This window comes from Pongo pygmaeus, chromosome 19 (genome assembly GCF_028885625.2).
Source record: "Pongo pygmaeus isolate AG05252 chromosome 19, NHGRI_mPonPyg2-v2.0_pri, whole genome shotgun sequence".
Classification (NCBI taxonomy): domain Eukaryota; kingdom Metazoa; phylum Chordata; class Mammalia; order Primates; family Hominidae; genus Pongo; species Pongo pygmaeus.
In genome coordinates this window covers 62,919,047-62,943,678 of record NC_072392.2, presented here as the reverse complement: position 1 = coordinate 62,943,678, position 24,632 = coordinate 62,919,047, and the positions used below count along the sequence as shown (strand labels likewise).

General features: G+C 38.4%; 1 protein-coding gene across 8 annotated transcripts in view; it reads left to right on the top strand.

Moving 5' to 3' along the window:
- PCTP (phosphatidylcholine transfer protein) overlaps positions 1–24,632 on the top strand; it is a 204,314-nt gene that overhangs the window by 131,032 nt on the left and 48,650 nt on the right. For 2 of the 8 annotated variants that reach the window (XM_054457196.2, XM_054457190.2), the window contains exons 6-7: positions 3,728–3,816; positions 6,399–6,476. The exons of 5 other annotated variants lie outside the window; for them this stretch is intronic. In XM_054457196.2, the coding sequence (XP_054313171.1) occupies positions 3,728–3,816; positions 6,399–6,438 (129 nt within the window). In that variant the 3' untranslated portion in view covers positions 6,439–6,476. Of the gene's footprint in view, positions 1–3,727; positions 3,817–6,398; positions 6,477–24,632 lie in introns of those variants that run through there. One more of the 8 variants, XM_063656840.1, reaches the window with a different exon arrangement.

The following is a 24,632-nucleotide window of genomic DNA, read 5'->3' as shown; positions in this document are numbered from 1 at the left end:
GCTGTTTCCTCACCTCTCATTTTAGTTTGTAACTTGATGGCGAGGTTGAGTAATCGCTGAAGCTCCATGTCTTCCCATCCTATTCTGTTCCACTAACTTATAAAACAGCCAGTGACCCGCTTGAGGACTAGCAGATCAACCAGATGTTTCCTGAGCAAAGACAGCATGCGTTTCCCCTTGCACATCATCTTGTGAGAGGGGAGGGCTGGCGGGCCACTCACCCTGTCTGACATCATTGGGCGAGGTGGCCTGGGGGAGAATTTCAAAGCAGAGCAGCTTGGCCAGGGAAGAGCTCAGCTGGCAGCTGTGAGCTGGGATTAACTGACCCAGATAACTAGGGAGAAGGAATTGGCAATCTAAGTGTTTGTTCTCCAACAGGAAGTAGACAGCCTCCTTTCCACTCCCTAAATATCTGTGGCTGTAGGAGACCTTCCCCCAATGGCTCCACATACACCGTCAGGATTACGTCCACCATATTTCTTCCCATCCCAACTTTTTATTGTCCCTGGCTTTTGCATAAGGTTGAAGTGGCACAAGCTCAACCGATTGCAGTGTAATAATAATAACCATAATAATAATAATATCAATGAATTATTCTTCCCTAAACAACATTGAGGAACTCAAATTCTAAACAATCTGATTTCAAATAATCTCCTTACAGATCACTAGCTTGTCAGAGTTGGAGTATTAAGAACCAGTAAAATAAAATATTTTTCATAATACAGGGAGCAGCTGACATGTAATTGTCAGCTTCCCCATAGAAAGGTCATTAAAAATAAGACAAAAAGTAAATCCAATATACCATTTACCATCACTATGATTTCATAAAAGAAAGGTTTAACCTCTTCTGCTCTAATGCATCCAAAGTCTTTTCTTTATACTTATAATCAAATCCAAACTAGTGAGACCTAAAAAATTCCATATTACTTAGGATCTGGCCCATGCCTGCTCTTCAAGCTGCACTTCCTCCTTGACTTTTCTCTGTTCCTCAAACATACAGTGGTCTTTGCATTTACTGTCCCCAACATCTGGAATGCTCTTCCCCACATCTGTATATAGCACACTGCCTATAGTATACAGCTTTCTGACACAGCTCCCAATAATCCCCACATCTGTATATTCACTTCTTTCTGTAATGCCCTCCTCTGTATGTGGAGTGGACCTGGTGACTTGCCTCTAAAGAATAGAGTAGAGCAAGAGTGATGGGATGTCACATCCAAGATTAAATTGTAAAAGACTGTGCCTTCGTCCATTCTTGCTCACTTTCTCTCTCTGGATTGTCTCACTTGCTTTCTCTCATGAAGCAAGTTGCTAATTATGAGTGCCCTATGGAAGGTCAATGTGACAAGGCCTCTGGCCAAGAGCCAACTAGGAGCTGAGACCCTCAGTTCAGCAGTTTGGGAGGAACTAAATCCTGCCAGCAACCTCCTGAGTGAGATTAGAAGAAGATCCTTCTCAATAGAGCTTGGCAGTGACTGCAGCTTCAGAAGACCTCTTGATTGCTGCCCTGTGAGACAGGCTGAGCCAGAGGACTTAGCTAAGCCAAGACACACTGAAACTGCAAGATAATACTGTTTTAAGCCAGTAAGTTCTATGTCACACTGACATAGATCTAGACACACTGGAACTGCAAGATAATACTGTTTTAAGCTAGTAAGATCTATGTAGTGATAGATAACTGAAGTAATGCCTCATTTATTTAGATCTTTGCTCAAATGTTTTCCTCTCCAAAGTCATCTCTCTCTAAACCAAACCAAACCAAACAAAATGATCACACATTATTCTCTCACACCTTACCCATTTTTGTTTTTCTTCATAGCAATTTTCACTACCTACATTTATATCACAGATTTATTTGTTAGCTATCTTCCCTATTAGAATTAAAATTCAGTGAACAGAATATCTGTCCTTTTGCTGGTGAACATGATGGACATGCATTTGCCCTGATGATGCTTAAGTTTATTTGACAAATATTGATTATAGGGCTACTTTGTGCCAGGCTCCGTATTTATAGGTTATTTGTTCCTGGTTCTGTTGTATCCAGGCTAATTAATTTTAGTATATTGGTTCAGCTGTTTTGTTTTAAATTTAGCTCAGCTGCTCTTTGATAATGCACCTTTCTGTATCTTTCACTGAGTGTTTGATTAAAATGCCATATGTGGGCTGGGCACGGTGGCTCATGCCTGTAATCCCAGCACTTTGGGGGGCCGAGGCAGGCAGATCACTTGAGGCCAAGAGTTCAAGACCAGCCTGGCCAACATGGCAAAACCCCTTCTCTACCAAAAAATACAAAAATTAGCCAGGCGTGGTGGCACAGGCCTGTAATCCCAGCTACTCGGGAGGCTGAGGCTTGAGAATAACTTGAACGCGGGAGGTAGTGGAGGTTTCAGTGAGCCAAGATCACCACTGCACTCCAGCCTAGGCGACAGAGCAAGACTCTGTCTCGAAAATAAAATAGAATAAAATAGCCATGTGTGATAGAGTCAAGAGTACAGCTTGGGTATACTCTGTTGAAGTCCATTGTTGAATGAACATAATTTTTTGAAAAGATACCTAATGTAAATGACGAGTTAATGGGTGCAGCACACCAACATGGCACATGTATACATATGTAACAAACTTGCACTTTGTGCACGTGTACCCTAGAACTTAAAGTATAATTTAAAAAAAAGAAAAGTTCTCACTTTATGCTATGCTGACATCTGCCTATCTGTTACTTTCATCTATTGACCTCAGATTTACTGTCAGAAATAATATAGAAAGTATCTATTCTTTCTCTCAAATCCAGTTAAAATTGTTCTGTTAACTCTATCTCTTTGGGTATAAGTTCTATTTATCAAGTTTATTGCCTCTTTTGTGCAATAGGTTTTTCTTGGATGTTTAGTGTGTCTTCATTTTGTGGTCATCTTGTGCAGTTAAGATTGCAAGTCTAACTTTCTGCTTATTTGAGAGCAGATCTGAGAGTTATCACTGTGGCTCCCTCTCCACCGTTTCCAATGAGAGCATTGGGGCTCCTGGTACCATCAGCCATGCTTCCAGGGATAGGATCCTGCATCACTCGTACCTAGGAATTGCCCCATCTTTCTGTCTCAAGCTCCCACATTCATGAGAGAATACATCTCAAGGCAGATTCATCTGTTTCTGGCATATGTGTGTATGTGTGTGCTTGTGCATATGCATGTGTGAGCTTGTGTGTGTGTGTGTGTGTGTGTGTGGTAGACTGGTTAGTTAACCTGGCTATGTTACTGCTGTCATCAGAGACCCCAGAGGTAGACTACCTCTGAACATTGATCGTCTTCATTGTTTTTCTCATCTTTAAGAGCTGCACTTTCCACCAATGTCCTAAGCTACAGCTTTTTCTGCAATTTTATCTCCTGCGTTTTCTGCTTGTTTCTGGACCACAAAATGTAACAACTCTTATGTTCCAATCCTTGTGTTTTAATTCTTATGAATGTATTTATACATGCGTTTGTGTGTGTAGTCATATTTTATATTTTTTAAGTATATAAAATATGAATATATATATATTTTTTGAGATGGAGTCTTGCTCTGTCACCCAGGCTGGAGTGCGGTGGCATGAAATCGGCTCACTGCAACCTTCACCTCCCGGGTTCAAGCAATTCTCCCTGCCTCAGCCTCCTGAGTAGCTGGGATTACAGGCACACACCACCATACCTGGTGAATTTTTGTATTTTTAGTTAATACTGGGTTTCACCATGTTTTCCAGGCTGGCCTCGAGCTCCTGACCTCAAGCAATCCACTGGCCTCGGTCTCTCAAAGTGCTGGGATTACAGGCATCAGCCACTACATCCGGCAGTGAATATATTTCTGTTCTATATCCATATGTGTATGTGTTTATAGGTCTCTTGTCTACCATCTTGAAGTCATTATCTCCACTGCCTTTTCAATCGGTCAGCACTTCAAATACTTAAAAATAATTATCACATTCTCCATTGTTGTTCCTCCTCAGTCTAAACATCCTCAGTTCCTTTAATGATCATAATCTACAATAATTTTCTGACCCCTTATCCCCTAAAATTCCCTTCTCTATTCTTCTCGACACATAGCATTTATTCAACAGCACTGTCGTATAATATGGCCCTCAGAGTTGAGAGGGACACTCAGAGTACAATGGGACTGTTAGTGCTTGTACTCTCTCTCTATTTTTCTATCAATGCTAAGTCTGGTTTATCTTTTTAAAACCACATATTTATACAACTGGATTGTAATAACCAATTTCCTTTCTACCTCTCTTCCAAATTTTATATATCTAAACTCTGCCAAGCAACAGGTTCCTTATTCTGTACTTGTGTAATTTATTACCAACCAAAATGAAGGACTTCACACTAATTCTTAATGATTTGTACCATGCTAGCTTTAACCTCTCCACATCCTTTTGTAGTGTGTGTCAGAATACGCAGCAAGGCAAGCTTCAGTTTATTCTTGTCTTTAACGAACTGACAACCCTCTGATATATTGATCTCTGGTGAATTGTGGTTCCTTCCTTCTATGGAACACCTTCTCCTATTTTACTAACTGATTAGAGAGCATATTATTAGCTTCTTTAGCCAAACCCCATTTTTACTTGTGGGGATTATGTTATTTATTTACTCAACAAAGATTTATCAAGGGCTAACTCTGTGCCATGAATCAAGTTGGGCATTGGCTATACAGAGATAAATAAACATAATCTTTGACCTCATGGAACTTATGATCCAGTATTTACATATTTATAATTATGTATAGACTTATTATACTTATGATTGCTAGTGATTAGTCAGAATTTTACTGAAAAAAATTGCCAATCTGGATAAAGCAAATACAGCAAAATGTTCATTACTGAATTAAGGTGATGGGGTATCCAGGTGTTCACTGTACAATTCTGTCAACTTTTCTGTATATCTGAAATTTTTCATGCTAAAATGTTGGGGGGAAATTTGCCTGCCCCTCATCAGCTATATTTCTTTTATAGTCCTCAGCTATGCAATGGTACATGTCTTTCTTTTAAACTCTTTGGATTGTTTTACTTGCTTTTTATGAACTTCAGGATATCCTCACCTTTTTCTCCCAGGGTTCCTGGAAGAAATTGTGACATAATAGAAAGAATACAGACATTGGAGATGAGCTAGGACTCAAATTTTGAGCCTGGCATCTACTGGCTTCCTGCCTCTGGATAAGTCACTTAATGTCTTCGAGCCTCGATTTTTCTTATTCCTAAAATGGAGTAATTATATTCACACTTTGTTGTGAAAATTAAGTAAAATTATGTATGTAATCACTTGGCATATTTAAAATGCACCCTTCCCCACTTCCATGACTTTATCCATCTATCTACCTCACACATCACCATTTTTTCTTTTCCTACGAATCAGAAGTAAGTGGTTAGTACCCATTCATGCTTTTTTCTTTCCTCTTTGAAAAATAAAATTCTCAGAAACTCAGATCCTTAATATGTTATTGGATAGTTTTGTTTAGCAAATATGATATCAGAAGATACGAATTCATCCATAACCTTCAAGTTTCCTTTTTGTTCAGATACGGGATTAATGTTAGGAAAGTACCATTAATATCCTGACTAAGTGATCAGTAATTGCTGTTAAGTTGTAAATGTTTTATTGCCAATTCCTGTCTTGATTTAGTAGGTTTATGTTGTCTGTGTCCTAATTGCTGTGTCTGCAATGTTATCTCCTTTCTTCTATTTTTGCGAAAATCCTGTGCCTCCTTTGAGAACAAGTTCAATGCTCTATCCTCCTGTGAAGGCTTCCTAAATCCCTTCCTTCAGGTCTTACTCAAAATATTCTCACTGCACCGCATTATGTCTTAAAATATCTCACATAACTTACCATTAGATAGTAAGAACTGTGCAGCCAGAAAAAAGAACTTTTTAAGCTTTCTATCCCTAGTGTATGGGACTAGAAGCAGCCAGCAGGTACTTCTTAGAGATAATTCGTCGATGCCTGAGGAGGTGAGTGATTAGAGTTAATTATCCCTGGGCCTCAGTTTCTTCCTCCAGGAAATAAGATAGGACACCAGGTGACTTCAAAAGCCTACGTAAGTAAGCAGTGAAATTTTATGATTCTTAGCCTTTCTATTATGTTACTCACTCACATGCAGTATACCTTTTTCGTTTCAAGTATTTGTCTTAATGTCAGAGCTTTATGTATGGATCTGGAGGTTCTTAATTTTTAAGCAATAGGGATGGATGCTCATACATTCCCTCTCTGACTCTTTGCTCTGATTTTCTCAGTGGCTTTGCACCAAGGGTATGGATGAGTTCCCCAACATATCATAGTTCCCCAACATATCATAGTTCCCCAACATATACTCCAGTCCAAACAAACAAATATGCATCTCCCCATGCCCTTCAACCTCACCCTGCCATCCCCTCCATTTTGCAGATCACCTATTTTAGAACATCTCTTCTGTCCTGTGTCCTAACTCTCTGAAGAAGGCTGAGTGGATTCACATATCCTGGAGTCTGGTAGGTGTCTAGATTAATATTAAGATGATGCTGGCCTCTGAGTCTTAGACCCTTTTATCCTTCAGCATATGCTGAGTTTGAGTTGCTGGAAGATATTTGATTCTAACCTTCCATGATATTTGTGAGCCTCATCTGATTATTCTGGACAGTCAGAAACACTTGGGGAGGATGAGGGGGCATGTTAGAGAGCTGCAGGACCTCACATTTTCACCCCTGTTTCCTAACCCTTTAAATTTCAACAATGCTGAACATACTTAATGTTCCAAATTCTCTACACTCTCACTCACCCTGTTCCCCTCCACTTAACACACTCTTCAAATCTTCTCTACCTTTTTTGCCTGATAAAGCTTATTCGTCATCTGAGCCTCAATTGAAAACCACTTCCTACAGAGAGAGTTTTCTGATTCTCCTATTATAACTCTTACTAAACTGTTTGGTGATTGTCTGATTATTTACATGATTTCTTCATTTAATGGATGCCATCGTTCTTGTTCATTATTGTAGTCCTGGAGCTTAGCACACAGTACCTGAAACACGATAGTTGCTTAACTTGTCTCTATTGAATAAATTAATAAAGGTGGTAGTCCCTGCTCTCATTAAAGAAATTAAAATACTATAGAATGCACAAGATAAGCACACAAATAACCAATATATTGATGCCTCTCATTTTACAACTCCCAAGGATCCTGTGGAGATAGCATTGTTTCTACTATTTTGCAGAAAGGAAAATGTAGCCTTAGAAGTTATATCAATCATCAAGTTATTCTACAGCTAGAATGTGGAGGAATTGAATTTCAATGACAGCCTTCACAGTAGAAGTTAAGTGTTCTCTCCATAATATTGCAACAATATGCAACAACTGTTGCAAAATTTGTACAAAAGTTGGCTGCATTGCAGAAACGAGAGTTACTCCTAGATGAAATTTAAGCTTAGATCTGAAAGACAGTAACTTGTTTTAAAAAATATTTTCAATTGCCAGAACAAAACCAACCTCCTTTTTTGCATCATAATAAATTAAACCAATACAGCCATATTTAATGTAAGAAGTGAAAGCTCATTCCCCTCTTGCTCTAATTACATTCCCAAGACATAACCATCATAAAGCCTATCTATATACATGATATGGTGGTTTTATGTTATTTAAATGAAATCATACTCTAAATGTCCAATAGTCTTCTTCTTCTTTTTTTTTTTAAGTCAGTATAACTTGGACAACCTTCTGTAGAGTATATTTATATCTACCTCCTGATTTTTAGCTGCTACATTTCATTCCTTTGTAAGAATGTTCTATAATTTGTTTAACCCGTCTGTTATTATGGGCATTTAGGTGTTTTTTTTTTATTTTCTCTCTTATAAATAATTCTATAAGAATTCTCCTTGTATATACATCTCTGAGTCCTCATTAAAGATTTTCTGTCCATCAATTCCTAAAATAGGATTTCTTAAGTTATGGGTTATATGCAATTTAAATTATAAAAGAAGCTGACAGAATTGCACAGAATGTGAAAAAGTTGAAATTAGAGGGCAAAAACATTCAAGGTGGAACAAGTCACATAAATAAAGGCACCTAAAAGCATAAGTCACATTCTTTTATTTTTCCCAAGAAGTTTCCACATTTTGACCCTTTGTGTGAGCTCTAATGACAAATTCCAGCTCCTGCCAAGAGACCACAAGCTATTTGTCAGTTTGTCTTTTTATTCTCCTTCTTGTCCCTTCAGTGATGAAGTCCCCAGAGGTTAAACACTCTCATTATTAATCTTACCACAAGAATCCCAGAAAACCAATGTTTGCTGCCCTTTGGTTCTTTATTTTAATGACTTCTCACCACACACAGACCCCTTATTGTGCTATTCACAACTTTCCAGATGAAACCAAAGGCTTGATTCAACTGTAGTCAAAGAAAATGAATTCTCCCCAATTCCACACACATACACACACTAACCCTCCTCTTTTCACCAGTGCCTAAAACTTAAAATTGAATGAACATGACATGAGATGTTTCTAAAGAGCTATCCCCCTGCCATCAGTTTTATTAAAGGCATAAATGTGCAGTCGCATTTAATGGTGTTTATTTTGAAACATGTGATGTTTACCCTTGAAAGCCTATTATGCATCTCTCACCTTACAGTGAACAAAAGGGCATTGTAACTTCATGTAGTCTGACTGCTTGCTTAAATTTAGGTCTGCACTCAAACGAGAAAAATACTTGAGTATCAGTCATCTTGGAATCCAAGGGACTTATTCATAGAGCATGTGGGGCTCTATTCATAAATGATTTATGTCTTTGCATAAAGGGGAGTGGGGGTTGTATGTGTTGCCCAGAGAACCATCGTCTGCCTTTCCTGGGTAATTTATACAAGATCAATATTTATCAAGGTGAGCCAAGAATTGTGCCGTAACTCTCTGAGAGCCAAATACTTCATTTACAGTTCCTTCACCCATGGAAGGGAGCGTGACAGATTGAAATGTTTGCATAAAAGCTACTTAAAGAGGTTCTCACTTGGTTCCTGTTGCTTTAAATGCGGGGTGATGCCTTGCAAGAAATTGCAGATTTCTCTCATAGATGTTGCTCATTGACTAACACATAGTAGATATTAAAAAATGTACTTGTTGAATTAATGACTAAAGAGAAATAAACAATCATAATAGAAATATTACTATTCCCAAAGAGAAAGACTGATTGCCCACTCTGTTTATTCTGTCAGTAAATATTAATTGAGCATCCATTGGGCATTTTGCATTGAATAAAGTCACAGTTATTACCTGGAATGATCCCTATACATATGTGTGAACACTTTAAAACATGTTAATGAAATACATGCTCTATTAAAGATTCAAAAAAGTGTTCTGGTGATAGAGATAAAGGATCAACTAATTCTGCACAGAGGCGTCTAGGAAAGGATAAGTGTAAGTAGGAGTTAAACAGAAAGTGAATGAGGATGGGAATTTTTGGGAGAAGTAATAGTACGAATTAAGGCAGCATGAAAGACCTTTGGATTGCAGGAATGGGATAAATATGTTGCCATCAGATATTAGAGTACTTGTGTCAGTAATAACAAATAAATCTGAAAATTTCTTTTAGAACTGGATTGTGCAAGGCATAATACACTCAACTGGTGAGCTATTACTCTATTTTGTAAGCAAGAAGAGACTCATAAATTTTTAAACATGGACATTACATGGTTGGATTTCTCATAGGGATATATCTCTGGTAGCACAGTCTATACTATTTACCATCTGGTAGAGATGACAAGCTGGTTTAAATTTGTTTATCTCTGGTAGTGTCTCTTTGGAGTACCGTTTTGAGGATTTTAAAACTGCATCTGGACTCACTGGGAAAGGCTTCAATATAAAGAAATGATGCCTACCATGAGTGTAAAAAGGAAAGCAGGGAAAGTGTCAGCAGACATAGCTAAGCATTTGCCATCCCTGGGTTAGCAGGACGTTGGGAAGGTCTAGGTGAGATATCATTAGTCTTTAATTAGGACAACCTCAATGTATGGGAGATGATAGGGGTAGGTTTATATATGATTATGATCTCCTGTGCACATATGACTTGATGAATTATGTGCAGTTTAAAATAGAATAGAGGATGACTTTCTGAAGCTTGTAGTTTAAGACAGATCTTGAGAAAAGCAACCACAATTAATTAAGATGGGGAAAAGTAAATCAATAGTGGTAAAGAGGAAGAAAAGATTATTTCTGTATGATTTTTACACATAATGAGTGTAAAAATGTCACAAAGTGTTTGTAGCATGTGTTTGAATCCCAGAGAAAGCTCTGAAATGAAGATTTAAACCTGGGATTTATCTGAATATAGGCAACATGTCTCATCGTTCAAGGATAATATTACTGAAGGAGAAGTCCAGTGGAACACCAGCATTCAAATAATGGGTAGTAGAAAAGGAAGATCCATGCAGATGACTTCACATTTCCAGAAAGAATATTTCCAATTTGAGAAAAACGCAAAATTCGACCCTCTACCTTTCATTATCACACACACAGTAAAACAAAAGGGACTTCCATTCCTGACTATGATAACTAGCTAGCATCTGAGCAGCTATCCTGCAGAGAATAACTGGAAAAGCTAGACTCAATTTTTAAAAATGTGCTTTAAAGTATGGGAGATTTACAAAGAAAGTGATAACTTAAGGGGCTAAAAGGAGAGGTGCAGAGATATGAACCTAATATTAAGGCTTTATATTTCCTCTTGAGATTTTTGTGAATTTATAAGTAAAGGCAAAAAAGCCAAGAGAAAGCAGAGCTTATACATTCTCATGGGGCTGTGAAGCAAAATGTGGAATTTAGAACCTGCCAAGGATAAATGCCTGGTAAATACCACAGGATTTCAGTTGGTACCAGGGTTAATACTGGTAAGAGGCAAATGAGGCATGTATGGCACAAAATTTGAGGAGGCACTCACTCATTAAGTCATGTGCCCTAGGTGGCTCACTTGCCTCATGTTAGTCCTGACTCACACTGGGATACTTGGAAGGTTGTCTACAACTACAGAAAGACTGGAAATAGATCACTCTTTATAAAGACCAGCTCTAAAAGAGATGGAGTCAGAATTGTATTGAGACTTGCCTCTAATATAACTGCCTGAGAGAAACAAAACTGAGTCCTCTCTGGCGGAAGAAAATGTTATCCAGAAACTCAAATTATTGCTGCACTTCTTTTTTGACACAATGCCTTCAATAAAAATTTACCAGGCACACGAGGATATGAGGTCTAGTTATTAAAAAGCAAAAATAAAACAAGAATAAAAGCAGACAAGAGTGCCAGATGGGTAGGAGATCCAGATACTAAATTTATAAGACATAAACTTTTAAAAAACTGGGATTCATATGTCCAAAATATTAAATAAAAAGTTGGAAAACTTTAGCTGGGAATCAGACTCTATGAAAAAAATCGAATAAACTCATAGACCTGAAAAAATAAAACTGAAGTTAAGAACTCGTGATATGAGCCTAACAGATTAAACACAAGTGAAGTTAGACTTAATGAATGTAAAAATGTCAGTTGGAAATATACAGATAGAATAATAAAAAGAAAAATAGAAAATGCAGAAAAGGGTCTAAGAGATATATGGGACAACATAAAAATGTCTAAACTATGTGTAACTGCAATCTCATAAGAGTGAAGAGGGATAATATAGCAGAACCAATATTTGAAAAGGTAGTGGCTGAAAAGCTCATACAATCGCTGAAGGACATTAGCTACAGCTTCAAAAAGTGTTACAAACACCAAGCAAAACAAACAAACAAAAATCCTTCCAAAAAAACCACAAAGAAACTCACATTTAAGTTCATCACAGTAATTACTGATGAAATGAAAGAAAATATTAAGGGCAACCAAAGGAAAAAAAGATACGTTAGCATTAAAGAAAGAATCCTAAAACTTACAGCTAACTTATAAGAAATTATAAAAACCGGGAGACAATTGAATGACATTTTCAAAATACTAAGAGAATAAAAAACTACTAGCCTAGACTTCTATATCCAGAAAAATGCTCTTCAAAAATATTGGCATAATAAAGACATATTTAGAAAATGCAAACTGAGGGAATTTATTAGCAAAAGGGTTATAGTACATAAAATACTAAAAGAAGATATTTGTATAGAAGAACAATGACTTCAGATGAAAAAAGAAAAATGTAGAAAATAATGAAGAACAACATAAAGATTACATTTGTGCTTAAATGTAAATGAGTATTGACTGTATAAAACAACAGTAATGTTATATAAGGTTTACAATATCTGTGTCATTAAAATGAGTGAAAACCCTAGCATAAAAGACAGCAAGAGTAAATATTTTTTAATTGTCTGCATTGTCTTGCAAGTAACAAAAATATATATTTATGTTAAATATTAATAACTAAAATATTTATGTTTGAATCTCAAGGATATACATTAAAGAATTTGTAAAAGTATTAGTAAGCTAATGGGGGGGAATGCAATAATAAAGAATACTGGACTAATGCAACATCAGCTACAGAGGAGAGAAAAAGGAAATAGAAGTTGATTTAATGCCAAATATATCAATAATCTCTTGAAATGTAAGTGGGTTAACTATTCAAACAGACAAAGATTTTTAGATGAAAAGAGAAGCACAACTATATGCTGCCTAAAAGAGACATAATTTAAATGCAAAAAGATTAAAAGAAAATGTACGTAAAGATAGCATAACCTTTTTCATCTTTGTTGGTTTAAAGTTTGTTTTATCAGAGGCTAGGATTGCAGCCCCTGCTTTTTTTTTTTTCTTTTTTTTTTATTATTATTCTTATTCTTATACTTTAGGTTTTATGGTACATGTGCGCAATGTGCAGGTAAGTTACATATGTATACATGTGCCATGCTGGTGCGCTGCACCCACTAACTTGTCATCTAGCATTAGGTATATCTCCCAATGCTATCCCTCCCCATTCCCCCCACCCAACAACAGTCCTCGAAGTGTGATGTTCCCCTTCCTGTGTCCATGTGTTCTCATTGTTCAGTTCCCACCTATGAGTGAGAATATGCAGTGTTTGGTTTTTTGTTCTTACGATAGTTTACTGAGAATGATGATTTCCAATTTCATCCATGTCCCTACAAAGGACATGAACTCATCATTTTTTATGGCTGCATAGTATTCCATGGTGTATATGTGCCACATTTTCTTAATCCAGTCTATCATTGTTGGACATTTGGGTTGGTTCCAAGTCTTTGCTATTGTGAATAGTGCCGCAATAAACATACGTGTGCATGTGTCTTTATAGCAGCATGATTTATAGTCCTTTGGATATGTACCCAGTAATGGGATGGCTGGGTCGAATGGAATTTCTAGTTCTAGATCCCTGAGGAATCGCCACACTGACTTCCACAAGGGTTGAACTAGTTTACAGTCCCACCAACAGTGTAAAAGTGTTCCTGTTTCTCCACATCCTCTCCAGCACCTGTTGTTTCCTGACTTTTTAATGATTGCCATTCTAACTGGTGTGAGATGGTATCTAATTGTGGTTTTGATTTGCATTTCTCTGATGGCCAGTGATGGTGAGCATTTTTTCATGTGTTTTTTGGCTGCATAAATGTCTTCTTTTGAGAAGTGTCTGTTCATGTCCTTCACCCACTTTTTGATGGGGTTGTTTGTTTTTTTCTTGTAAATTTGTTGGAGTTCATTGTAGATTCTGGATATTAGCCCTTTGTCAGATGAGTAGGTTGCGAAAATTTTCTCCCATTTTGTAGGTTGCCTGTTCACTCTGATGGTAGTTTCTTTTGCTGTGCAGAAGCTCTTTAGTTTAATTAGATCCCATTTGTCAATTTTGGCTTTTGTTCCCATTGCTTTTGGTGTTTTAGACATGAAGTCCTTGCCCATGCCTATGTCCTGAATGGTAATGCCTAGGTTTTCTTCTAGGGTTTTTATGGTTTTCGGTCTAACATTTAAGTCTTTAATCCATCTTGAATTGATTTTTGTATAAGGTGTAAGGAAGGGATCCAGTTTCAGCTTTCTACATATGGCTAGCCAGTTTTCCCAGCACCATTTATTAAATAGGGAATCCTTTCCCCATTTCTTGTTTTTGTCAGGTTTGTCAAAGATCAGATAGTTGTAGATATGTGGCATTATTTCTGAGGGCTCTGTTCTGTTCCATTGATCTATATCTCTGTTTTGGTACCAGTACCATGCTGTTTTGGTTACTGTAGCCTTGTAGTATAGTTTGAAGTCAGGTAGTGTGATGCCTCCAGTTTTGTTCTTTTGGCTTAGGATTGACTTGGCGATGCGGGCTCTTTTTTGGTTCCATATGAACTTTAAAGTAGTTTTTTCCAATTCTGTGAAGAAAGTCATTGGTAGCTTGATGGGGATGGCATTGAATCTGTAAATTACCTTGGGAAGGATGGCCATTTTCATGATATTGATTCTTCCTACCCATGAGCATGGAATGTTCTTCCATTTGTTTGTATCCTCTTTTATTTCCTTGAGCAGTGGTTTGTAGTTCTCCTTGAAGAGGTCCTTCACATCCCTTGTAAGTTGGATTCCTAGGTATTTTATTCTCTTTGAAGCAATTGTGAATGGGAGTTCACTCATGATTTGGCTCTCTGTCTGTTATTGATGTATAAGAATGCTTGTGATTTTTGTACATTGATTTTGTATCCTGAGACTTTGCTGAAGTTGCTTATCAGCTTAAGGAGATTTGGGGCTGAGACAATGGGGTTTTCTAGATATACTATCATGTCATCTGCAAACAGGGACAATTTGACTTCCTCTTTTCCTAATTGAATACCCTTTATTTCCTTCTCCTGCCTAATTGCCCTGGCCAGAACTTCCAACACTATGTTGAATAGAAGTGGTGAGAGAGGGCATCCCTGTCTTGTGCTAGTTTTCAAAGGGAATGCTTCCAGTTTTTGCCCATTCAGTATGATATTGGCTGTGGGTTTGTCATAGATAGCTCTTATTATTTTGAGATATGTCCCATCAATACCTAATTTATTGAGAGTTTTTAGCATGAAGGGCTGTTGAATTTTGTCAAAGGCCTTTTCTGCATCTATTGAGATAATCATGTGGTTTTTGTCTTTGGTTCTGTTTATATGCTGGATTACATTTATTGATTTGCGTATATTGAACCAGCCTTGCATCCCAGGGATGAAGCCCACTTGATCATGGTAGATAAGCTTTTTGATGTGCTGCTGGATTCTGTTTGCCAGTATTTTATTGAGGATTTTTGCATCAATGTTCATCAAGGATATTGGTCTAAAATTCTCTTTTTTTGTTGTGTCTCTGCCAGGCTTTGGTATCAGGATGATGCTGGCCTCATAAAATGAGTTAGGGAGGATTCCCTCTTTTTCTATTGATTGGAATAGTTTCAGAAGGAATGGTACCAGCTCCTCCTTGTACCTCTGGTAGAATTTGGCTGTGAACCCATCTGGTCCTGGACTTTTTTTGGTTGGTAAGCTATTGATTATTGCCACAATTTCAGCTCCTGTTATTGGTCTATTCAGAGATTCAACTTCTTCCTGGTTTAGTCTTGGGAGGGTGTATGTGTTGAGGAATTTATCCATTTCTTCTAGATTTTCTAGTTTATTTGTGTAGAGGTGTTTGTAATATTCTCTGAGGGTAGTTTGTATTTCTGTGGGATCGGTGGTGATATCCCCTTTATCATTTTTTATTGCATCTATTTGATTCTTCTCTCTTTTTTTCTTTATTAATCTTGCTAGCGGTCTATCAATTTTGTTGATCCTTTCAAAAAACCAGCTCCTGGATTCATTTATTTTTTGAAGGGTTTTTTGTGTCTCTATTTCCTTCAGTTCTGCTCTGATTTTAGTTATTTCTTGCCTTCTGCTAGCTTTTGAATGTGTTTGCTCTTGCTTTTCTAGTTCTTTTAATTGTGATGTTAGGGTGTCAATTTTGGATCTTTCCTGCTTTCTCTTGTGGGCATTTAGTGCTATAAATTTCCCTCTACACACTGCTTTGAATGCATCCCAGAGATTCTGGTATGTTGTGTCTTGGTTCTCGTTGGTTTCAAAGAACATCTTTATTTCTGCCTTCATTTCGTTATGTACCCAGTAGTCATTCAGGAGCAGGTTTTTCAGTTTCCACGTAGTTGAGCGGTTTTGAGTGAGATTCTTAATCCTGAGTTCTAGCTTGATTGCACTGTGATCTGAGAGATAGTTTGTTATAATTTCTGTTCTTTTACATTTATTGAGGAGAGCTTTACTTCCAAGTATGTGGTCAATTTTGGAATAGGTGTGGTGTGGTGCTGAAAAAAATGTATATTCTGTTGATTTGGGGTGGAGAGTTCTGTAGATGTCTATTAGGTCCGCTTGGTGCAGAGCTGAGTTCAATTCCTGGGTATCCTTGTTGACTTTCTGTCTCGTTGATCTGTCTAATGTTGACAGTGGGGTGTTAAAGTCTCCCATTATTAATGTGTGGGAGTCTAAGTCTCTTTGTAGGTCACTCAGGACTTGCTTTATGAATCTGGGTGCTCCTGTATTGGGTGCATATATATTTAGGATAGTTAGCTCTTCTTGTTGAATTAATCCCTTTACCATTATGTAATGGCCTTCTTTGTCTCTTTTGATCTTTGTTGGTTTAAAGTCTGTTTTATCAGAGACTAGGATTGCAACCCCTGCCTTTTTTTGTTTTCCATTTGCTTGGTAGATCTTCCTCCATCCTTTTATTTTGAGCCTATATGTGTCTCTGCCATGTGAGATGGGTTTCCTGAATACAGCACACTGATGGGTCTTGAGTCTTTATCCAATTTGCCAGTCTGTGTCTTTTAATTGGAGCATTTAGTCCATTTACATTTAAAGTTAATATTGTTATGTGTGAATGTGATCCTGTCATTATGATGTTAGCTGGTTATTTTGCTCGTTAGTTGATGCAGTCTCTTCCTAGTCTCGATGGTCTTTACATTTTGGTATGATTTTGCAGTGGCTGGTACCGGTTGTGCCTTTCCATGTTTAGCGCTTCCTTCAGGAGCTCTTTTAGGGCAGGCCTGGTGGTGACAAAATCTCTCAGCATTTGCTTGTCTGTAAAGTATTTTATTTCTCTTTCACTTATGAAGCTTAGTTTGGCTGGATATGAAATTCTGGGTTGAAAATTCTTTTCTTTAAGAATGTTGAATATTGGCCCCCACTCTCTTCTGGCTTGTAGGGTTTCTGCCGAGAGATCCGCTGTTAGTCTGATGGGCTTCCCTTTGAGGGTAACCCGACCTTTCTCTCTGGCTGCCCTTAACATTTTTTCCTTCATTTCAACTTTGGTGAATCTGACAATTATGTGTCTTGGAGTTGCTCTTCTCGAGGAGTATCTTTGTGGCGTTCTCTGTATTTCCTGAATCTGAATGTTGGCCTGCCTTGCTAGATTGGGGAAGTTCTCCTGGATAATATCCTGCAGAGTGTTTTCCAACTTGGTTCCATTCTCCCCGTCACTTTCAGGTACACCAATCAGACGTAGATTTGGTCTTTTCACATAGTACCACATTTCTTGGAGGCTTTGCTCGTTTCTTTTTATTCTTTTTTCTCTAAACTTCCCTTCTCACTTCATTTCATTCATTTCATCTTCCAGGGCTGATACCCTTTCTTCCATTTGATTGCATCAGCTCCTGAGGCTTCTGCATTCTTCACGTAGTTCTTGAGCCTTGGTTTTCAGCTCCATCATCTCCTTTAAGCACTTCTCTGTATTGGTTATTCTAGTTATACATTCTTCTAAATTTTTTTCAAAGTTTTCAACTTCTTTGCCTTTGGTTTGAATATCCTCCCATAGCTCGGAATAATTTGATCATCTGAAGCCTTCTTCTCTCAGCTCGTCAAAGTCATTCTCCGTCCAGCTTTGTTCCGTTGCTGGTGAGGAACTGCTTTCCTTTGGAGGAGGAGAGGTACTCTGCTTTTTAGAGTTTCCAGTTTTTCTGCTCTGTTTTTTCCCCATCTTTGTGGTTTTATCTACTTTTGGTCTTTGATGATGGTGATGTACAGATGGGTTTTTGGTATGGATGTCCTTTCTGTTAGTTTTCCTTCTAACAGACAGGACCCTCAGCTGCAGGTCTGTTGGAGTACCTGGCTGGCCGTGTGAGGTGTCAGTCTGCCCCTGCTGGGGGGTGCCTCCCAATTAGGCTGCTCGGGGGTCAGGGGTCAGGGACCCACTTGAGGAGGCAGTCTGCCCGTTCTCAGTTCTCAGATCTCCAGGTGCGTGCTGGGAGAACCACTGCTCTCCTCAAAGCTGTCAGACAGGGACATTTAAGTCTGCAGAGGTTACTGCTGTCTTTTTGTTTGTCTGTGCCCTGCCCCCAGAGGTGGATCCTACAGAGGCAGGCAGGCCTCCTTGAGCCGTGGTGGGCTCCACCCAGTTCAAGCTTCCCGGCTGCTTTGTTTACCTAAGCGAGCCTGGGCAATGGCGGGCGCCCCTCCCCCCAGCCTCGCTGCCGCCTTGCAGTTTGATCTCAGACTGCTGTGCTAGCAATCAGGGAGACTCCGTGGGCATAGCACCCTCTGAGCCAGGTGCGGGCTATACTCTCCTGGGGCACCGTTTCCTAAGCCCGTCGGAAAAGCACAGTATTCAGGTGGGAGTGGCCCGATTTTCCAGGTGCCGTCTGTCACCCCTGGAAAGGGAACTCCCTGACCCCTTGCGCTTCCCGAGTGAGGCAATGCCTCGCCCCTGCTTCGGCTGGTGCACGGTGCACTCACCCACTGACCTGCGCCCACTGTCTGGCACTCCCTAGTGAGATGAACATGGTACCTCAGATGGAAATGCAGAAATCACCCGTCTTCTGCGTCACTCATGCTGGGAGCTGTAGACCGGACCTGTTCCTATTTGGCCATCTTGGCTCCTCCCTCCTTTTTTTTTTTTTTTTTTTTGCTTTCCATTTGCTTGGTAAATATACCTCCATCCCTTTATTTTGAGCCTATGTGTGTGTTTGCACATGAGACGGGTCTCCTGAATACAGCACACCAATGGGTCTTGACTCTTTATGCAATTTACCAGTCTGTGTCTTTTAATTGGGGAATTTAGCCTATTTACATTTAAGGTTAATATTGTTATGTGTGAATTTGATCCTGTCATTATGATGCTAGCTGGTTATTTTGCACATTAGTTGATGCAGTTTCTTCATAGTTGATGGTCTTTACAATTTGGTATGTTTTGCAGTGGCTGGTACTGGTTTTTCCTTTCCATATTTAGTGCTTCCTTCAGGAGCTCTTATAAAGCAGGCCTGGTGGTGACAAAATCTCTCAGCATTTGCTTGTCTGTAAAGGATTTTATTTCTCCTTCACTTATGAAGCTTAGTTTCGCTGGATATGAAATTCTGGTTTGAAAATTCCTTTGTTTAAGAATGTTGAATATTGGCTTCCATTCTCTTCTGGCTGGTAGGGTTTCTTCTGAGAGATCTGCTGTTAGTCTGATGGGCTTCCCTCTGTGGGTAACCCAAACTTTCTCCCTGGCTGCCCTTAACATTTTTTCCTTCATTTCAACCTTGGTGACTCTGATGATTATGTGTCTTGGGGTTGCTCTTCTCGAGGAGTATCTTTGCGGTGTTCTCTGTATTTCCTGAATTTGAATGTTGGCCTGTCTTTCTAGGCTGGGGAAGTTCTCCTGGATAATATCCTGCAGAGTGTTTTCCACCTTGGTTCCATTCTCCCCATCACTTTCAGGTACACCAATCAAATGGGGGTTTGGTCTTTTCACGTAGTCCCATATTTCTCAGAGGTTTTGTTTGTTCCTTTTCATTCTTTTTTCTCTAATCTTGTCTTCACACTTTATTCCATTAAGTTGATCTTCAATCTCTGGTATCCTTTCTTCTGCTTGATCGATTCAGCTATTGATACTTGTGTATGCTTCATGAAGTTCTTGTGCTGTGTTTTTCAGCTCCATCAGGTCATTTAAATTATTCTCTAAACTGGTTATTCTAGTTAGCAATTCCTCTAATCTTTTTTCAAGGTTCCTAGCTTCCCTGCGTTGGGTTAGAACATGCTCCTTTAGCTCAAAGGAGTTTGTTATTACCCACCTTCTGAAGCCTACTTCTGTAAATTCATCAAACTCATTCTCCATCCAGTTTTGTTCCCTTGCTGGTGAGGAGCTGTGATCCTTTGGAGGAGAAGAGGCATTCTTTGTCATAAATAGCTTTTATTATGTTGAGAAACATTTCATCAAAACCTAGTTTATGGAATGTTCAGCCTTTTTGCACTGTTTTTTCCTCATCTTCGTGGATTTATCTACTTTTGGTCTTTGAAGTTGGTGACCTTCGATGGGATTTCTGTGTGGACATCTTTGTTTTTTGATGTTGATGCTATTCCTTTCTGTTTGTTAGTTTTCCTTCTAACACTCTGGCCCCTCTGCTTCAGGTCTGCTGGAGTTTGCTGGAGATCCACTCCAGACCCTGTTTGCCTGGGTATCACCAGTGGAGGCTGCAGAATAGCAAAGATTGCTGCCTGTTCCTTCCTCTGGAAGTTTTGTCCCAGAGGGGCACCCACCAGTTGCCAGCTGGAGCTCTCCTGTATGAAGTGTCTGTTGACCCCTGCTGGGAGGTGTCTCACAGTCTGGAGGCGCAGGGGTCAGGGACCCACTTGATGCATTACATAATGGTAAAAGGATCAAAGCAACATGAAGAGCTAACTAACCTAAATATACATGCACCCAATACAGGAGCACCCAGATTTATAAAGCAAATTCTTAGAGAACTGCAAAGAGACTTAGACTCCCACACAATGATAGTGGGAGACTGTAACACCCCACTGTTAAAATTAGACAGATCAATGTGACAGAAAATTAATAATGATATCCAGGACTTGAACTCAGCTCTGGACCAAGTGGGCCTAATAGACATCTACAAAACTCTCCACTCCAAATCAACAGAATATACATTCTTCTCAGCACCACATCACACTTATTCTAAAACTGACCACATAATTGGAAGTAAAACACTCCTCAGCAAATGTGAAAGAATGGAAATCATAACAAACAGTCTCTCAGACCACAGTGCAATCAAATTAGAACTCAGGATTAAGAAACTCACTCAAAACCACAGAACTACATGGAAACTGAACAACCTGCTCCTGAATGACTTCTAGGTAAATAACGATATTAAGGCAGAAATAAATAAGTTACTTGAAACCAATGAGAACAAAGACGCAATGTACCAGAATCTCTGGGACACAGCTAAAGCAATGTTTAAAGGGAAATTTATAGCACTAAATGCCAGGAGAAAGTGGGAAAGATCTAAGATTGACACCCTGACATCATAATTGAAAGAACAAGAGAAGCAAGAGTAAACAAATTCAAAAGCTAGCAGAAGACAAGAAATAACTAAGATCAGAGGAGAATTGAGGGAGATCGAGACATGAAAAACCCTTTAAAAAAATCAATGAATCCAGGAGCTGGTTTTTTGAAAAGCTTAACAAAATACATAGATGGCTAGCCAGACTAATAAGGAAGAAAAGAGAGAAGAATCAAATAGACACAATAAAAAATGATAAAGGGGATATCACCACTGATCCCACAGAAATACAAACTACCATTACAGAATATTATAAACACCTTTACACAAATAAACTAGAAAATCTAGAAGAAATGAATAAATTTCTGGACACATACACGCTCCCAAGACTAAACCAGGAAAATGTTGAATCCCTGAATAGACCAATAACAAGTTCTGAAATTGAGGCAGTAATTAATAGCCTACCAAACAAAAAAAGCTCAGGATCAGATGGATTCACAGCCAAATCCTACCAGAGGTACAAAGAGGAGCTGGTACCATTTCTTCTGAAATGATTCCAAACAATGCAAAAAGAGGGACTCCTCCCTAACTCATTTTATGAGGTCAGCATCATCCTGATACCAAAACCTGGCAGAGACAGAACAACAACAACAAAAAACTTTCAAGCCAATATCTCTAATGAACATAGATGTGAAAATCCTCAATAAAATACTGGCAAACCAAATCCAGCAGCACATCAAAAGGCTTATCCACCACGGTCAAGTCGGCTTTATCCTTGGGATGCAAGGCTGGTTCAACATATGCAAATCAATAAATGTAATCCATCACATAAACAAAACCAATGACAAAAACCACATGATAATGTCAATAGATGTGTAATAGGACTTCGATAACATTCAACACCCTTTCATGCTAAAAACTCTCAATAAACTATGTTTTGATGAAATGTTTCTCAACATAATAAGAGCTATTTATGACAAACCCACAGCCAGTATCATACTGAATGGGCAAAAACCGGAAGCATTCCCTTTGAAAACTGGCACGAGACAAGGATGCCCTCTCTCACCACTCCTATTCAACATAGTATTGAAAGTTCTGACCAGGGCAATCAGACAAGAGAAAGACATAAAAGCTATTCAAACAGGAAGTCAAATTGTCTCTATTTGCTGATAGCATGATTGTATATTAAGCAAACCCCATCGTCTGAGCCCCAAATCTCCTTAAGCTGATAAGCAACTTCAGCAAAGTCTCAGGATACAAAATCAATGTGCAAAAATCACAAGCATTCCTGTACACCAATAATAGACAAACAGAGGCCAAATCATGAGTGAATTCCCATTCACAATTGCTATAAAGAGAATAAAATACTGAGGAACACAACTTACAAAGTATTTGAAGGGCCACATCAAGAACTACAAACCACTGCTCAAGGAAATAAGAGAGGACATAAACAAACGGAAAAACATTCCATGGTCATGGATAGGAAGAATCAATATTGTGAAAATGGCCATACTGCCCAAAGGAATTTATAGAGGTAATGCTATCCCCATCAAGCTACCAATGACTTTCTTCACAAAATTAGAAAAAACTACTTTAAGTTTCATACGGAAACAAAAAAGAGCCCATATATCCAAGACAATCCTAAGCAAAAAGAACGAAGCTGAAGGCATCACACTACTTGACTTCAAACTATACTACAAGACTACAGTGACCAAAACAGCATGGTCCTGGTACCAAAACAGATATATAGACCAATGGAACAGAACAGAGGCCTCAGAAATAGTGCCACACATCTACAACCATCTGATCTTTGACAAACCTGACAAAAACAAGCAATGGGGAAAGGATTCCCTATTTAATAAATGGCTCTGGGAAAACTTGCTAGCCATATGCAGAAAACTGAAAGTGGAACCCTTCCTTATACCTTATACAAAAATTAACTCAATATGGATTAAAGACTTACATGTAAAACCCAAAACCATAAAAACCCTAGAAGAATACCTAGGCAATATCATTCAGGACATAGGCATGGGCAAAGGCTTCATGACTAAAACACCAAAAGCAATTGCAACAAAAGCCAAAATTGACAAATGAATCTAATTGAACTAAAGAGCTTCTGCAGAGCAAAAAAAAAAAAAAACCAGGATCAGAGTAAACAGGCAACCGACAGAATGGGAGAAAATTTTTGCAATCTACCCATCTGACAAAGGTCTAACATCCAGAATCTACAAGGAACTTAAAATTTACAAGAAAAAAAAACCCCATCAAAAAGTCAGCAAAGTATATGAACAGACATTTCTCAAAAGAAGACATTTATGCAGCCAACAAACATATGAAAAAAAGATCATCATCACTGGTCATTAGAGAAATGCAAATCAGAAACCACAATTATCAAAACCATCTCACTCCAGATAGAATGGCAATCATTAAAAAGTCAGGAAACAACAGATGCTGGAGGGGATGTGGAGAAACAGGAATGCTTTTACACTGTTGAGGGAGTGTAAATTAGTTCAACAATTGTGGAAGACAGTGTGGCAATTCCTCAAAGATCTAGAACCAGAAATGCCATTTGATCCAGCAATCCCATTACTGGGTATATGCCCAAGGGATTATAAATCATTCTACTATAAAGACACATGTGCACGTATATTTACTGCAGCACTATTCACAATAGCAAAGACTTGGAACCAATCCAAATGCCCATAAATGATAGACTGGATAAAGAAAATGTGACACATATACACCATGGAATACTATGCAGCCATAAAAAGGATGAGTTCATGTCCTTTGCAGGGACATGGATGAAGCTGGAAACCATCATTCTCAGCAAATTAACACAAGAACAGAAAACCAAGCACCACGTGTTCTCACTTATAAGTGGGAGTTGAACAATGAGAACATATGGGCATAGGGAGAGGAACATCACACACTGGAGCCTGTCGCAGGGTGGAGGACTAGGGGAGGGATAGCATTAGGATAAATAGTTAATGTAGATGACGGGTTGATGGGTGCAGCAAACCACCATGGCACGTGTATACTTATGTAACAAACCACACGTTCTGCACATGTATCCCAGAACTTAAAGTTTAATTAAAAAAAAGAAATTGAAAAGATGGCATAACTACAGTAATATCATACAAAATAGATTTAAGGTGAAATTATTAATATAGGTTTCTTTAAAAAAACATTTTATAGCAGTAAAGGGGTCAATTCACCAGAAAGGTAGCACAACCATGCATTTGTATGCACCCGATAAGATCACTTTAAATTTATAAAGCAAAAATTGATAGAACCAGGTGAAATAGACAAGCCCAAAATTATTGTGGGGAACTTCTTGTTTTGTTTTGTTTTAAGCAACTGAATTTGGGGATGGGTTGTTTCACGTCAATAGATAAAGAGAAGTATACATCTCCTCATTACCAAATTATTTTCCTAGTTTCTTTTTAAACTATTTTATTTTAGATTCAGGGGGTA